General features: G+C 46.2%; 1 protein-coding gene across 4 annotated transcripts in view; it reads right to left on the bottom strand.

Moving 5' to 3' along the window:
• LOC125740709 (cadherin-2-like) overlaps nucleotides 1–14,562 on the bottom strand; it is a 52,959-nt gene that overhangs the window by 7,931 nt on the left and 30,466 nt on the right. Inside the window, exons 3-17 of one of the 4 annotated variants that reach the window (XM_049012237.1) lie at nucleotides 13,611–13,813; nucleotides 10,827–11,000; nucleotides 10,283–10,438; nucleotides 9,623–9,767; nucleotides 9,292–9,464; nucleotides 8,283–8,408; nucleotides 7,219–7,392; nucleotides 6,444–6,599; nucleotides 5,705–5,849; nucleotides 5,253–5,425; nucleotides 4,347–4,484; nucleotides 3,643–3,828; nucleotides 3,125–3,378; nucleotides 2,772–2,914; nucleotides 28–261 (exon numbers count right to left, since the gene is read on the bottom strand). In XM_049012237.1, coding sequence (XP_048868194.1) covers nucleotides 28–261; nucleotides 2,772–2,914; nucleotides 3,125–3,378; nucleotides 3,643–3,828; nucleotides 4,347–4,484; nucleotides 5,253–5,425; nucleotides 5,705–5,849; nucleotides 6,444–6,599; nucleotides 7,219–7,392; nucleotides 8,283–8,408; nucleotides 9,292–9,464; nucleotides 9,623–9,767; nucleotides 10,283–10,438; nucleotides 10,827–11,000; nucleotides 13,611–13,813 — 2,580 coding nt within the window. The remainder of the gene's footprint in view (nucleotides 1–27; nucleotides 262–2,771; nucleotides 2,915–3,124; nucleotides 3,379–3,642; nucleotides 3,829–4,346; nucleotides 4,485–5,252; nucleotides 5,426–5,704; nucleotides 5,850–6,443; nucleotides 6,600–7,218; nucleotides 7,393–8,282; nucleotides 8,409–9,291; nucleotides 9,465–9,622; nucleotides 9,768–10,282; nucleotides 10,439–10,826; nucleotides 11,001–13,610; nucleotides 13,814–14,562) is intronic. The other 3 variants (XM_049012238.1, XM_049012239.1, XM_049012240.1) reach the window with 3 other exon arrangements.

Here is a 14,562-nt window from a genome sequence, read left to right as displayed (position 1 = left end):
AAGCGATTCGGTCACAAGGTAACACACCACTGAGGCGAGTGATGGTCCAATTCCTTCTCACGGTTGAGGGCCGACTGCTTAGCTCGAAGGCAAAGGGTCCTGCGTTGGGGTGGATGTCCCCGTCGATGGCCGTGATGTTAATCCCATTGGGTTCAGGCCTCTCACACATCTCTGCCTCACGTGGGAACACATGCGGCGCGTTATCATTGATGTCCAGCAGGAAGATCTGCAGTGTGCCTGTTCCGCTTGCCGGTGGGATGCCTGTCGAGGGAGGGCCAGGAACCACATACTTAAGACATGCTTCTCAGTATTAGACACATCATATCATGTTACCTTTATCTGAATATTCTCACAACATCAGTAAAAATACTAACTATATTATCTGGGAGAACATTTGTCACAAACAAGAAGCACAGCACAGAAGGGGTCAATGGTCTCGCGCTTGAGAAGGCAGGGATTCAGACCATGGGTCCTGGGGATATTTCTCTCGAATGTCTGGTCTCTAGAGAAAAACATAAGAACTGCTAAAAAACAATATTCCGACAGACTACAGGACAGTCTTCCTCCAATGACTGCTCAACAGTGTAGAGGAGAGTTCAATACATCACTGAACACAAAATGAAATCACCTGGCTGCAGAGCAGACCCTGAAATGCCCAATCAATCAAACCATTTTTATGGTCCTTTAGAAGAACACAGTTCATTAAACAACAAGGTGCAGACCTCCTCCCCTGCACCCCGCAACTCTTGAGCTATTTGTGCTTCCAGCTGGTGAAAACCATTCCACCCAGCTACTCCCTCAACCCTGATAATCATCAAGTCAACCACCTCTTCGAAAAAAAAACGAAACATTAGAAAATGGTCCTGATCAAATCACTCCTACTGCTTTCAAGTACTGTGCAGATCAACTGTCTCTGGCTATATTTTCAATCAATTTCTGGTCTTATGTACTCTGCCTGCTTGTGTAAGGCCCCCGCCATCATCCCTGTACTCAGATCACCGGCCTCAGTGACTACAGACCTCTCACGCTGACATCTCTAGATATGAAGACATTCAGATATCTAACTCACCACACAAAATGTAAAAAATGTAAGCCTCCTTGATGCCCTGCAGTTTTCATATAGAACTAATAAACCCCCTGCTCCATAATACACCAGGAGTTTAGCTCCACAATCAACACCATCATTTCAAAGAAGATAATAGCACAGCTGACCCAGCGAAACCTACAGGGTTCCATCTGTTAGTGGATTACAGACTTTCTGACAGACAGGAAACAATGTATGCAGCTGGGCAAACACATGTCAAACCCCCCCTGGTCTTCAGCACTGATTCTCTTCGGGGGGGGGGGGGGGGGGGCGCATGTTTTTCCTCTCCTTTTCTCTCTGGGCCCAAGTGATTGTATATCTGATGACCAGTCTGTCAAACTCCAAATAATTGCTGACAATGTAACTTGAATAGGTCTTTACTCCAATGGGGGACAAGTGGTGGAACATGCATCATCCTGGTGCCATCAAAATGATCCAGATCTTGACTGGACTGTTAGAAGGCAACAGGCACCGTAGTTGACTTTTAGAGGCAGCCACTCTCTGCACTTCCTACTTGTCTTAAATGACTTAACAGTTGACATGGTTGAGTCATTCCTGGGCACTGTCCTCTCCAAGAACCCCAAGCAGGGCGAGAACATCGCCAATATCATGAATCAGGGACAGCAGAGGATGTACTTCTTATGGCAGCTGAAGAAATGTATCCCTCCCCAAGCAGTACTAATCCAATAATACAGTGGGATCATTGAGTCCATCCTCTCATCCTCAATCATTCCAGAGGGAAACTACAGCGTATTGTCTGGTCTGCAGAAAAGATTACTGGCTATAGCTTTCCTTCAATCCAGGAACTTTATGAATCCAGAGTAAGAGAGTGCGCTGGGAAAATCATTGGCTTTTCTCGCCGCAGACAACACCTGTTCCAAAAACTGCACTCTGGTAACCGTCTAGAGACCATAAGAATGCAATCAACACAAACACCCTCATGGTGTACATATAATTAACCATACCTATCCTAGATGCAAATCATTGCTACTACTGTACATGGAGACTTCTGGACACCCTCCTTCCTGTATCGCATTGTGCAATATAGAGTATGCTTTGACATACATTGGATTGAGCATTGCATAGTGCATTGTACCGTATTGTAACTATTTTGTAATGTGTGAGTGAAGTGTATGTAAGTGTGCCCTGCGATGGGCTGGCCCCCCGTCCTGGGTTGTTCCCTGCCTCGTGCCCATTGCTTCCGGGATAGGCTCTGGACCCCCCGCGACCTAGCAGGATAAGCAGTTTGGAAAATGGCACATGTAAAAGGAGGTTATTAAGAGCAATTATCATGGAAAGGTGTAATGCACTCAGGTCTAATCACAAACTGAGAGCCACGTCTCAGGGGAAGATCATCTATCTGGAGGTGAGTGATCCATCTGGATTGGACTACGTAGCTGGAATAACAAAACTGATCTGAGAGCAGCAGGGGAACAGTTAGCCCTCTATGTATTCACGGGATGATTCAGTCAGCTTCTCAAATTAGTGGGCAGTCTTCCTATTCGAGCAGATTAATGAAAGTATCCAGCTCCCAGGAATCCTCACCTACTGCTTGAGTCTCAATGCCCCTTGAGAAGATGCACTTGTTCAGAGACAACTTCTCCAGCGCCAGGACCAATTAGCGGGTCATTAAGCCATCAAGGCGCCTAACGATCGGCACAACCTCGAGAGAGAAGTGCCGACTTACCGTTGTCTGAGGCAAGGAACGTGGCGTTGTATAAATTGTTCTGGACGTAGGGTGACTCTCTGTCTAGCAAAGCCATTGTGGAAATCTGGCCGTTCGCTGGGTCGATCCTCAGCCAGTTGGCCGGATCATAAAGCTTAGAGTATCTGAGAACATAAACACCAAGAAGACAAAACTGAACAAACTTTATTCTGCCTTATTTGTGGAGTGATACTGGCACACTGTCTTGGCATTGGTAAGGATACAGGAAAAGTCAAGTCATGAGTCAAGTAAAAATAAGTGGAAGACTTCATTTCCTGCAAGATGTGAAATAGGTTTCAAGAAGCCGGCAGCATTAAAATGGCATATAATAGAACCTTATTGTCTGCTCCATGAAGCGATCGGGATCTTGGGCTGTGAAGACAGTTAGCATCGACTCCGCTGGCATGCCCTCTTCCAGCCTCATGAGCTTGGGGTTTGGCTCGAAGTAAGGGCTCTCGTTCACGTCAATGACCCTGATTGAGACAGTCGCTGTTGACTGCCGGGGGAGGTGAATGCCCTTGGCTAAGAACTCTTCGTTCTCTGCTATCACCGTTAGCACAAACGTCCGGCTGACCTCGTAGTCGATAGGCTGGAAAAGAAATGGATAATTGTCCATTGTTAAACCTTGAAAGGAGCCAGTGGGACCAAAGAGAGCATAACAAACAATAAAATAGTGCCACTTGATTTACCGAAGCTTGTTTTCGTTAAAAAATATGAAATATATAAAAAATTAACTTTCAATTGCATTAGCAGTGCCTGTAATCAAAAAACAGATTTGCTTCAGACAAATACTAAAAGAGGCCTTCTGTGCATTTAAGAATTCAAACAGCAAGGCTTGCACACCGAGCCTTACCTTGACAACGGTAACCAGGCCCTTGTTAGACGCAGGATCTGTGCGGACTGTGAATCTGCCCGTAGGATCCCCGCCGATTATTTTATACACCGCATTCCAGGCAGGTGTGTTGGGCTGGTCTTTGTCAGTCACGCTTAAGTTGGCGACAACGATGTTTACCCGATTCTCTGGAACCTCCCCGTAGAACTGCAAGGAGGACGATACGTGGTCCAAAAAATATCTCACCACCACAGACACACACACACACACACACACACACACATGAATCTAGAAACTGCGTTGCCGGTACATTCCTGGCACACTAGAGCTATATGTGAATATTATTGCACGCATGTTCCTTTAATAGATTGCTGATATTTGGACGCTGTTTGTAGTACAGAATTCTCATGGCAGTGTGCCAAGTTGCTTTATTACAATGTACAATGATGCATTAATACAATACAGAAGCATTTCAATGCCTGTATTAAGACAGAATTCATAGGCTATTACTACATATCCATAATACATAATGCCACTTTGCGTGGGTCGCCCCACTTCCAGCCTGTCTGTCAAAGACTAGATCGCGTAAAGGTGTGAAGTCCCCATGACCCATGTTCCCCAGAATGTCACATCAGTCCTCCAGTAGCCTTCTGCTCTCATTATCATATGCAAGTAAGCAATGGCAAGCATGAATATTCATGAGGATCTCTCTCTTTTTCACTCACCGTGTAGGTCGTGAACTCCGGAGGGTTGTCATTGATGTCAGTCACGCGGATCACGGCGGTTGCTGTGTTCGAGAGGCCGTACATTGCATTTCCTTCCATGTCAGTGGCCTGAATGATTAGGGTGTACTGCGGTACTTTCTGCAAAAGTCCAGTGGAGGAGGGTAAGGAAGGTTTTAGGCTGTAATGCCAGGCAGCCTAAGCGGAAATTAATATGCGTAAGGAGTCACCATTTTGCCACCGTTTAGGGGACTAATCCTCACGTCTCTTCACTATTACTGAGCGCCTACCCAGTAGTAATGCAGGAAAATAACTACAGCCACTATAGCTATCATTAATCTGCTTTATAAAATCAAGAAACAGAGCTGGGAGACGCCACTTTTCACTTCGTTTAAGACCCTGAAAAGTACTGGGAGGTGCTGGATATTACAAATCCTTTCCCTTTTCAAAATCAGTACCGGCTTTCTGGCTATTGAGAAAGCAGGACAAATTACAATCACGCCATTAGCATTTCTCAATACCGCCGAATGTACATAGCGAGAGTCCAGCAGTGTCGCCTCAATGGACACTAATCAAACTGCCAAATAGACAGAGTTCGGCCTTTTTTCCAAATTCCAGTCAGCGAGGTAGAACAATTAAAGAACTGCACCATTTATATTACAATTGTAAAGTCGGAGTTTAATCAAGCACACACATTAGGTATAAAACTAAATAAATACCCATAGGTCAATAGCTTCTCCTAATTATCAGTATTAATCACAACTAGCAACGTCTAATTTAGTCCTAGAGCGGAATGTATAAGAGGATAATGGAGACCATTTTATTTCATTTCAAATTATTTTGACATTTGCAAGGCATTAGATTCAGTCGTAGACCAAAGACGTAGACTCCTTCATCTTAGACACTCACCTCACGGTCTAGACCGGCAGCCATGGTGATGATGCCTCCAGTTTGGTTGTTTATGGTGAACATATTGTTGGAGGGGGTGTCTGGACTCTGGGCCAGGATCTTGTACCGTAGCATCCCGTTGACTGTTTTGGGGTCATCCTTGTCAATGGAGGTGACTGTCATCACATAGGTGCCTAAGAGTGCAAGCAAAGATCACGTCGGTAAGATCACAAAAGCTCACAGTCTATCACTCAACTTAACGATTTCAGAAAAACAAGATCATATTTTTGTTCTTGTTGTTTAAAAAAAAAAGAGTCTACGACAGCTAGACGGCATTTCCTGGAAATCCTAACACAGTTAATCAAGAAAATGGACGCCTCGCATCGTAAAATCGCAGAGATTAACTAACTATAAACGATCGCCTTGATGATGTCATGAGCCTGCCCTTTTTTACGACACGATTAGTCCATTACCAGGCTTGGAACCTTCTGGCACAGTCCCGTTCCAGATCTGGTGCACGAACTCGGGCCGGTTGTCGTTAATGTCGATCACATTGATGGAGATGTCAATGGGGTTCTCCACTTGATTCCCGTTGAGGTCCACAGCATGGGCTCTCAGCTGCAGGAAATATCGGACCTCAGCCGCCAGGATCCACGTTCACTCTGTGGCAGAGCTGAGCAGATAACTCTTGCGTTTTCTCCTATCATGGCTTAGAAAGCTTTTTAACGCCAAAGAAACTTGCCTTAGTCCGGCTTCATCTCCCGCCTCGATACGACACGCTTTTTCTAAGCACTTCATACTGCTCGTTAACGCAACAGATTTTCAGTTAACCGATGTTCCCCAGAGCCTGTGCTTAGCAACAATTCAACGTTCTTCAATCAATCTTTCGCATTGTGCAGCGCACTCTGGAATGTGTGGCATGATTACTGATTTAAACAAAGCATTAATGAATAAATATCTGTAGACTGAATAAAGATGAGATTGCCAAGTCTCTTCAAAAGTAGCTCAACACCCCCTCTCCCCAACAAAGAAGCTATATTTTAAGTCTGCCCACACTCTGAACACAGACAAGTCAGGGTAACGTGGTATCTTCCCACTTATTTTAAATATTATGGTTTGAATTTGGACTGAATGGCATATTCCCTAATCGGAAGGATTCTGAAAGGGAAGGGGGTAAATACATGTCCAAGAGGAGAGATGTGCTCGTCTTACGTGGAAGCTGGCTATCTGCTCCCGATCCAGAGGCTTTGTCACGGAAAGCTCCCCAGAAATGGGGTTGATGATGAAGATTCCAGTCGGGGGTTGATCTGCACCGGGGCCGGTGACGCTGTATCGGAGCGACCGATTCTTGTCGTGATCTGACCGGATCTGGGGATGTGAAAAGGGGGATGTGAGAGTGGGATGTGGGGCAGGATGTGCAATAGATGGTGAACAGGAGGGTCTATCAATTACCTTGTTACACTCATAGGAATACAATGTTATAAAAGTGATTAAAACGTAATTAAAACTGATTAGCAGAGACCAATCGAATCAGCAGTCCCATGGGTTCCAATCTGTTCCAAAAACCTGTCTTGTATATAGAAAACGGGTTAGTTTGAGCCATCAGTCTATCCTCTTTTTCTCCTTCTTAATGCAGAAAACACCACCCTGCCTGCATGTGTCAGCACATCCATAAACCAAAACACTGTCAGTCCCTAATTCTGAGGATTAGGTATTATGCAGACAGCCTGGATGCACTCGGGTTAGGACACACTGTGTAATGGGGCTGATTTTATTCAAAATGTGACTTTATGGTCCTAGACGGCACTGATTTGCTTTGTTTTTTTGGTCTCCTGCTTTACATGGATGGGTGTACAGGAAATGAAGGGGACGAGATGAGCGAACTGTCACTCATATGTGTGACTTGGGATTTCATGAAGATGATATTTTCCAGGGTTCTGAGGAGGCATAAGGACTCTGGGTGAGGCAGGGGGGAGGGCAATCTTACCCTAACGAGCTCGGACGGGAAAGGTCCTCTGGAGCTTTCCGGCACATTGATGGAAGGGATGACCCAGTCCCTCTTCCTGCGCTTCAGGCCCCCGCTGTCGTCCACGTGCCCCAGCGGGAACACGATCTCCCGGATGGACGCAGGTGCACCTGTGTCCTGCATCTCCTTCACCTGCTGGGGCGAGTCCGTCATTTTCACACGTCCGGGACAGTGCGGCGTTTCAGCATCCATAGCCATATGATGGAGGAGCATCTTTATATGCGTCTAATTATGTACCGTTCATTTATCACAAATGCACGATAGCAGAAACGCCGACGCGAGGAAGCCGAGATGTCACTTCAAGGATCTCTCTCGCGTCTCGCTCGCTCCTAAAGGCTGCCTGCTCCCGGAACAGCGGCCATATGGACGCTGCTGTCATAGGTGCGTTTTTCCTCTCTTTTTCATTTATTTTTTTTTTCCCGTCGGTTGATCTGTTTGGTATGCTGTTGCCACGACAACCGGGCCGCTCAGAAACACCCCCGCAGCCTGAAGAAGCGCTCGTGGGAAGTCCTTGATCTAACTTCCTCCCGTCATGCCGGGTGTACTCGACATCTCGGTAGAACCCTTTGCCCTCCATTAACTCTGGATCAAACCTTAAACAATCAGAAGTTGCACCCACAAGCTAAACACATCCAGTCCATTCAGTTCAATGTTGTATTTTTTTATTTCTGTTGTGCAAATAAAAAAACATGGCATAATAGCATTAATAATTAGCAATATATTGACTATTATAAAGGTCTTTTTTAAGCCTTGATGTACCCCATCACTGTGGGTGCACTGACACCTTATGACAGACTGTTACACTCTGCGGTCAGCACCTCTGTGTGAGAGCATTAAGATCCACTTAATGTGGAATTGCAGTTAGCGGTCTGTGAGCTGTCAGCGGGGCTCTGTGTGGGCCGTCTCATACTCAGCCAATGAGAGGTCACACGAAGGCACGGATTCATTGGCACACCCTCTGCTGTGACCATCGTATGCAAATGAGCGAACCAGCACATGAATATTCATAAGACGTTCTCTCTTACCGCGGTGGAAGAGGGGAGGTCGGCGCCTGTCACCTGGATCGTGGCTGTGGCTGTGTTCGAGAGACCGTATAACACGTGGCCATCCATATCGGTTGCCTGGATGATTAAGGTGTACTCCGGAACTTTCTGGAAAAGACGAGGCGAAGCAAATACGTTTCAATGCAAGGGACTGTGGATAAAAAAACGAATCCTGCTCAGGACAGACAAGCACTTTATCTTCAGTTTTCCTAAAAAATGGTGGCACCGGTTATACATATATTACGGGGTGGTACAAGGTCAGCACTAAGCTCTCTTTTATTCGGTATCCTAAGAAACGATGAGGGGCCTTGACATTACAATCCACTCCTGTATTCAGAAACCCAGCCAGGAAGTACTTGCTAACTTCTATAAATGCAGTAAGTTGATAAACAAGGGGATTGTTTTCGTGGTCACAGGGCTACCAAATATAAGTAACTGAAGTCCAGGAGTTTATCTCCCCTGAAATGGAACAAATGAAATTGCCCTCGCCAAAAACACAGAGCTTTTCCCATTTAAAAAAAAAAAAAATTACGGTGAGCGACTCAGAACAATTAAAGGCACACTGTACCATTTTTAGCTCAGATGCATCATGGGAGTTTAATCAAGCATACGCTTCCAAGTCCTAAACTAAATAAATATGTGTAGGTCAATTGCTTTGCTTGATTATAGGTATTAATCAGGAATGAGAACGGCTCATTTACTCCTAGAAGCATATGAATATCGAGAGAATAAAGAGCACTGTTCATTATTTCAGATAACATTTCTCCGTCCTCCTGAGTAAATGGCAGAGGTGCTCCGGTCCCTAACGGTATTCCCACCTGACAAACACGAGCAAAGTCAAAGGAGAGGAAAGCAGGAGACATTTTCCCCCTCGTTCGCTTACGTCTGCCGTTCCGACAGCTCACTGAACCCCTCCAGGGATTTACAGAAGGGCTCGAATCAGAGTTCATTACGCCTCACCTCAGGTTGTCTGCAGGAACAGCTGGTTTACCTCTGGGTCCAGGCTGCCGACCATGGTGACGATGGTCCCGCTCTCGCTGTTTATGGAGAAGATGCCACCGGTGGGAATCTCCGGACTCTGGGCCAGGATCCTGTACCGTACTGCCCCGTTGGAGGTTCCAGCATCATCCTTGTCGGTGGCGGTGATGGTCATTACATGGGTGCCTAAGAGTGAAACCAACACGCTTTGTATCACTAAAACAAGGTAGACTTCATTTCCTTAAAAGGTAACAAAAACAAAGCTGAAATAATTGCTGAAGAATTAACTATACACAATCAATTAATCCAATGACACCTAATTTCCGACAGACATGGCCCCTTACCAGGCTTGGAACCGTCTTGGACTCTCCCACTCCAGATCTGGTGCACGAACTCAGGCCGGTTGTCATTTTGGTCCATCACATTGATGTAGATGTCGATGGAGTTCTCCAACTGGTTCCCAAACTGGTCCAGTGCGTGAGCTCTCAGCTGCAGGAAATACATAGCGTCAACACTAGGGACTTAAGCGCTAAACTTGATTGCGATTGGCAAATAGTCCTCAGACCAAATAATAGTGGACAGGTGCATATTCTCAACAATGACGCGTTGTAAATTCATTATTCAGCTTCAAAAGCATAGGTAAAAAATGCAGACATCTGTTGCATCCTTCAGAGGGCTTTGCTAAGCAAACATCGACCGACCCAAGTTTATGTCAGAAAGGATTAAATTCTTCTGCGTTTAAATCAGTGTGAGTTGACCACATCTCTGTAACTTTAAGCTACCATATCAAGCCATAAAACACAAAAGAATAAGTCTAAAGCCAAAAAACCTGGAGTAATTTGCCTCTTCTCACTCAACATAAACATTATGAAATGGATTTAAGTCACAAAGTGTATCCAGAGTCCCCGATGTGAAGGAATGTTCACTTTGTAAGACAGACTCTGAAAATGATTCTGGTATAAGGACCATCAGCTGAGCTGGACAAAGATGGCTGACCGTCTCACCTGAAAGCTAGGTGTCTGCTCCCTGTCCAGGGACTTCATCACAGACAGCTCTCCTGAGACAGGATCCATCACGAAGATCCCAGCTGGGGGCTCATCTGCACCAGCGCCTGTTATTCTGTATCGGACAACGTGCTTCATCTGAAGGTCGGACGTGACCTGATGGAGAAAAAGGTGGGCAACAAAGACAAAGGGGCGGGGCATGTGAGAAAGGGGTGTGTGTTCATGAATAGAGGGGCGGGGCATGTTGGGGATGGCGAAGAGGAGAATCAAATACCTCATTACAGTCACAGATATATGAAATTAAAAGAGATTAAGGCAACAAATTAAAGTAAATTAGCAGTGATCAATAACCTTAACAATCCTAAAGGGTCCTATATATTACACAAGTTTAATTGGTTTAATAAAGTTTCTTTTTCTCCATACTGGAAATATCATCTCTGAATGTACAGAGTATGTACAGTCGGAGCACTGTCAGTTCCTAATTCTGTGAATTAAACAGTATATGCATGACCTGGATGCACATGAGGACTCAGAACATTCTTACCCTGACAAGCTTGGACGGGAAGGGGCCCCTGGAGTTCTCTACCACGTTGATGGGGGGGATGACCCAGTCCCTCTTTTTGCGTTTCAGGCCCCCGCTGCCATCCCCGTGCCCCAGCGGGAACATGATCTCCCGGATCGGCGCAGGTGCACCTGTGTCCTGCGTCTCCTCCACCTGCTGGAATTACAAACCCTCCATTGTGCATTAACTGATGTAACACATCCCAGAATTCCTCACACCTCCGGCATCTTTTCAGACCGTGACGGCAATTACACAGACACAGACTCAGGGATTATTAACTGGAATAATGTGCAGGACTTAATTTATTAACAGCCTGCATATTTTGTTGTGACATAACATTGCCTTAACGACGAAGGTACGCTGGTTATATGTGAGGAAATTTGCCTGGAATCTCCAAAATTCTCTTGTGTCCTGGGCCGCTGCCTGTGCTGATTACAGCCTCAAATATCTTGAATGATGCCAAACGTGCTGGTAGGGAAACAACAGCATAGCCAAGAAGCTAAGCCCAACCCTCGAGAAAGTGTACCAGTAGGAGAAGTGATGAAAAACAACTGTATCCCAACCTCGGGAATGCCCAAACCCAACTGCTTGTTAATGGGAAATGCGTTTGATGTGGTTTAGCACAGTTCAGCATAGCGAGGCAACCCCAGCTGGCGATATGCTGAAAGTGACTGTGTGCTTGGCTCGAGCCTGGTGACAGAGATGATTAATGATGTGCTTGGCCAGTGGGATGGTGTGGACATCCATCTCAGGGGGGGTTTTGGGTGACCGCTGACGTTCAACTCCATCTTTTCTCCTTGGGATTTGTGTACGACATACTTCTTCAGGACCACCCGCTCGCTCGTCCCACTTCCCCGAGAGATGGCTCCCAAAAGGCTTGGTCTTTGATGGCAGTACGGCATCCATCCATTAGCACCAATTCTCTTCTTCTTTTCTTCAGAATTAAACATCTTTTGACAGTCTGGCGCCGGCTATAGGTCGCAAGCTTCATCAGACCACAGATGAGTGAAGTAGTTCTTAATGCAGTAGCCCCTCCCATCTTCATTCTGGACTGGAGCCTTAGGCCTAGTCCCAGACGAACTTCATAGCTTCCTTCATGCTGACGACTGGGGTGTGACACTCGCGTTCGCCATGGCGATTGGCATCTGCCTGGGTCACAGCCGCATTTCTCTGTGGCAGATTTAGACAGACCGCCAGATAGAAACACCGTCCTGAGCACAAAGCATGGAGGACATGAGTAGGGTTCCTTTAAGGGGCCTGCGATCTTCTCCCATGACGTTTTTGCTCAGCTCCACCAAGACAGATGGGACCATCATCACTCTAAGTTAGATGAAACTAAAGCTTTATTTGTCCTAACAAAAAATATGGGCTATTTGCTCTCTATGAAATATTTATTAGGTTGATCTGTAAGGTATTAATTTATTAGTGGATGCAGAAAATTGGTTCTCCATGCTCACTGATCTGCCCTCTTAGGGAGGATGGATGGATGGATGGATGGATGGATGGTGTCAATCTAATAAATGTCAGTAAAGAGCACATTTCCTGACACTGAGCATGACACTGAGCTGCCGATTTAACTAACTACCCATGCGGTCGCCGTCCAAGTTGGATTAACAGCGCATTAAACTCCACTGACTGCCGTGGTGAAACGTGGCCCCAGCGTGGGCGAGAACTCCGCCCACATACGTCAGTAGCAGTCCGCTGTTCACTACACCACATCGGCCGAACCTCTACAGAGCTCAGATGTTAGGCTGACCCAGACAAACACGTGCGACGTCTAATTTTAGACACTCACGGCACCACTGAAAACATCTTACATTCCACATGCCACGCACAGTGTTCCTGGGGGACGTTCCTTGATTACGCTTGACTGATGGACGACAATGTACGCTGTACCTCAGCGGCTCATTGTCAGCTGGGTGACCGAACTGAACAGAATCACAGAGGCACCATGTGTCTATGGCCAGCGGCAGTTATCTGACAAACCCTATTTACACTCCTGCTTTTTTTACCTTTGGGAGAAGAGGGAATTCATGCTAAAAAACAACAATATACGGAAACCTAATAATGTCTTTACTAAAAACATTTGCAGCTTATAAATAATAAAAAAAAAACTAAACAGATCCTTGAAGAGAATTTCTCATTGAATCCATTAAAATTCAAGGTGAGCAAAGTTCTCGCAATGGATACTTAAGTTCTCCCCTGACCTCCGACCTTTGCTATCCGGAGTCTTCAGGCATGCGTAATTGTGTGAAGTCCTCCCAGCTGTTGTGTCCTCCAGGAGGGTATTTAACCGGAACCAATCTAATTAAATGCCCAACTGAACTTACAGGTCAAATCCTAAGTCACCTGAACAAACCAATATGACGTGAAGAACAAAGAAAGCAGCGCTTTCGTAGAAACCCGAAAGTGCATGCCCGGTCAACTCTCCAGTATTCCCATGTACTGGTAACTAGCGAGGATAAGCCGGACATGCTAACGTTTCAAACAAGCCACAGGTCAACCCTCTCACGCTTCCTCCGCTGGTTTCGCTAAATTTACTGTCATATTGCATACTGCTGAAATTGCCAGTCTATGTGGTCTCATAGAGTTGCTATAATTCCGATGACAAATTATCTCTAAATTCCCCCCGACTAATAACCGCTGCAGCTGTAAGCGATTAAACTCTTTGGAAACTTCTGTTTCCTCACCACGGAAATTAAAGGACACAGCACATGCAGTCAAATGAGACGAGTAAGCGACTCAGAGCCATAACCAGAAGCTCACCTGTCCTCTTTGGGTCACCTTCACTTTTGTCCTCCATTTGTCTTGAGTGTCCACATCCTGGGCATAAATAAGTACGGCCCGTGCGCTAGGGATCTGGAAATTCCTGGCGGCGTAGACCACTCCGTCACCATCTATCCGGAAGTCCTGCGGGTCGCCGGTCTTGAACCTCAGGCGCCCACTTCTGCCACAGTCAACAAATTTCACTGGGGAATAGAGAACAAAAACACTGAGTGGAATTGATTCCACACAAACGCTTGGGGCTGGGGAGGGGGGGCGGGTTGGAGCATTTCAGGCCAAGGGGATCGTGGCTGGTGTGAATGTGCCATGTATCATTCCTACCCTGCTGAAGATATTATTTAAAAGCGGCGAAGCGTAAAAACTAGAAAGGACACTGTGAAGGCCTTGCACAGACGCCGGCGCATGCTAAACACGGAATTCTGCTAATTACAAGTCCGGCTGCGGTTTCAGAAGCGATTCCGGGATGGACGGCTGGTGTGGACCCCTTCGAGACATAGCAGCCTCATCGGGCCACCATCCCTGTCACCCCCCTCACGCCCCCTTCATTCCCAGGCCCCCTCTGCATGCCCACGTTCATCTGCATGACGGCAGTCTACCAGCAGGACAAGTGGGTTTATTTTATTTTTTTTTTACGACAGAGTGTATTTATTTAATTAACGATCAAACGACAAGGCCACAATGTAGTTTTGGGGCCCATGGAGCCACCCCAGAGTGGGACCGTGCCAAGATAATTACCGAACAGAACAAGAAATTACCGAGTGGGTGTCAGCCATCTGTCCGCTAGGCGGTCAGTGCCGGGAAGTCGTTACAGCTCCCGGTTGCGTATTCATATTTTGGTCATATTCCTACTGCTGTCTGGCAGCAAGATTATAAAATCCTCATAAAACAGAAAAGTGTGCAGGAAAATCACAGGAGCCAATGGGCGCACTGTGAC

Source organism: Brienomyrus brachyistius, chromosome 4 (genome assembly GCF_023856365.1).
Source record: "Brienomyrus brachyistius isolate T26 chromosome 4, BBRACH_0.4, whole genome shotgun sequence".
In the NCBI taxonomy this organism is placed as follows: Eukaryota; Metazoa; Chordata; class Actinopteri; order Osteoglossiformes; family Mormyridae; genus Brienomyrus; species Brienomyrus brachyistius.
The sequence above is the reverse complement of the archived record's forward strand: the minus strand, read 5'-3'. Positions and strand labels throughout refer to the sequence as shown.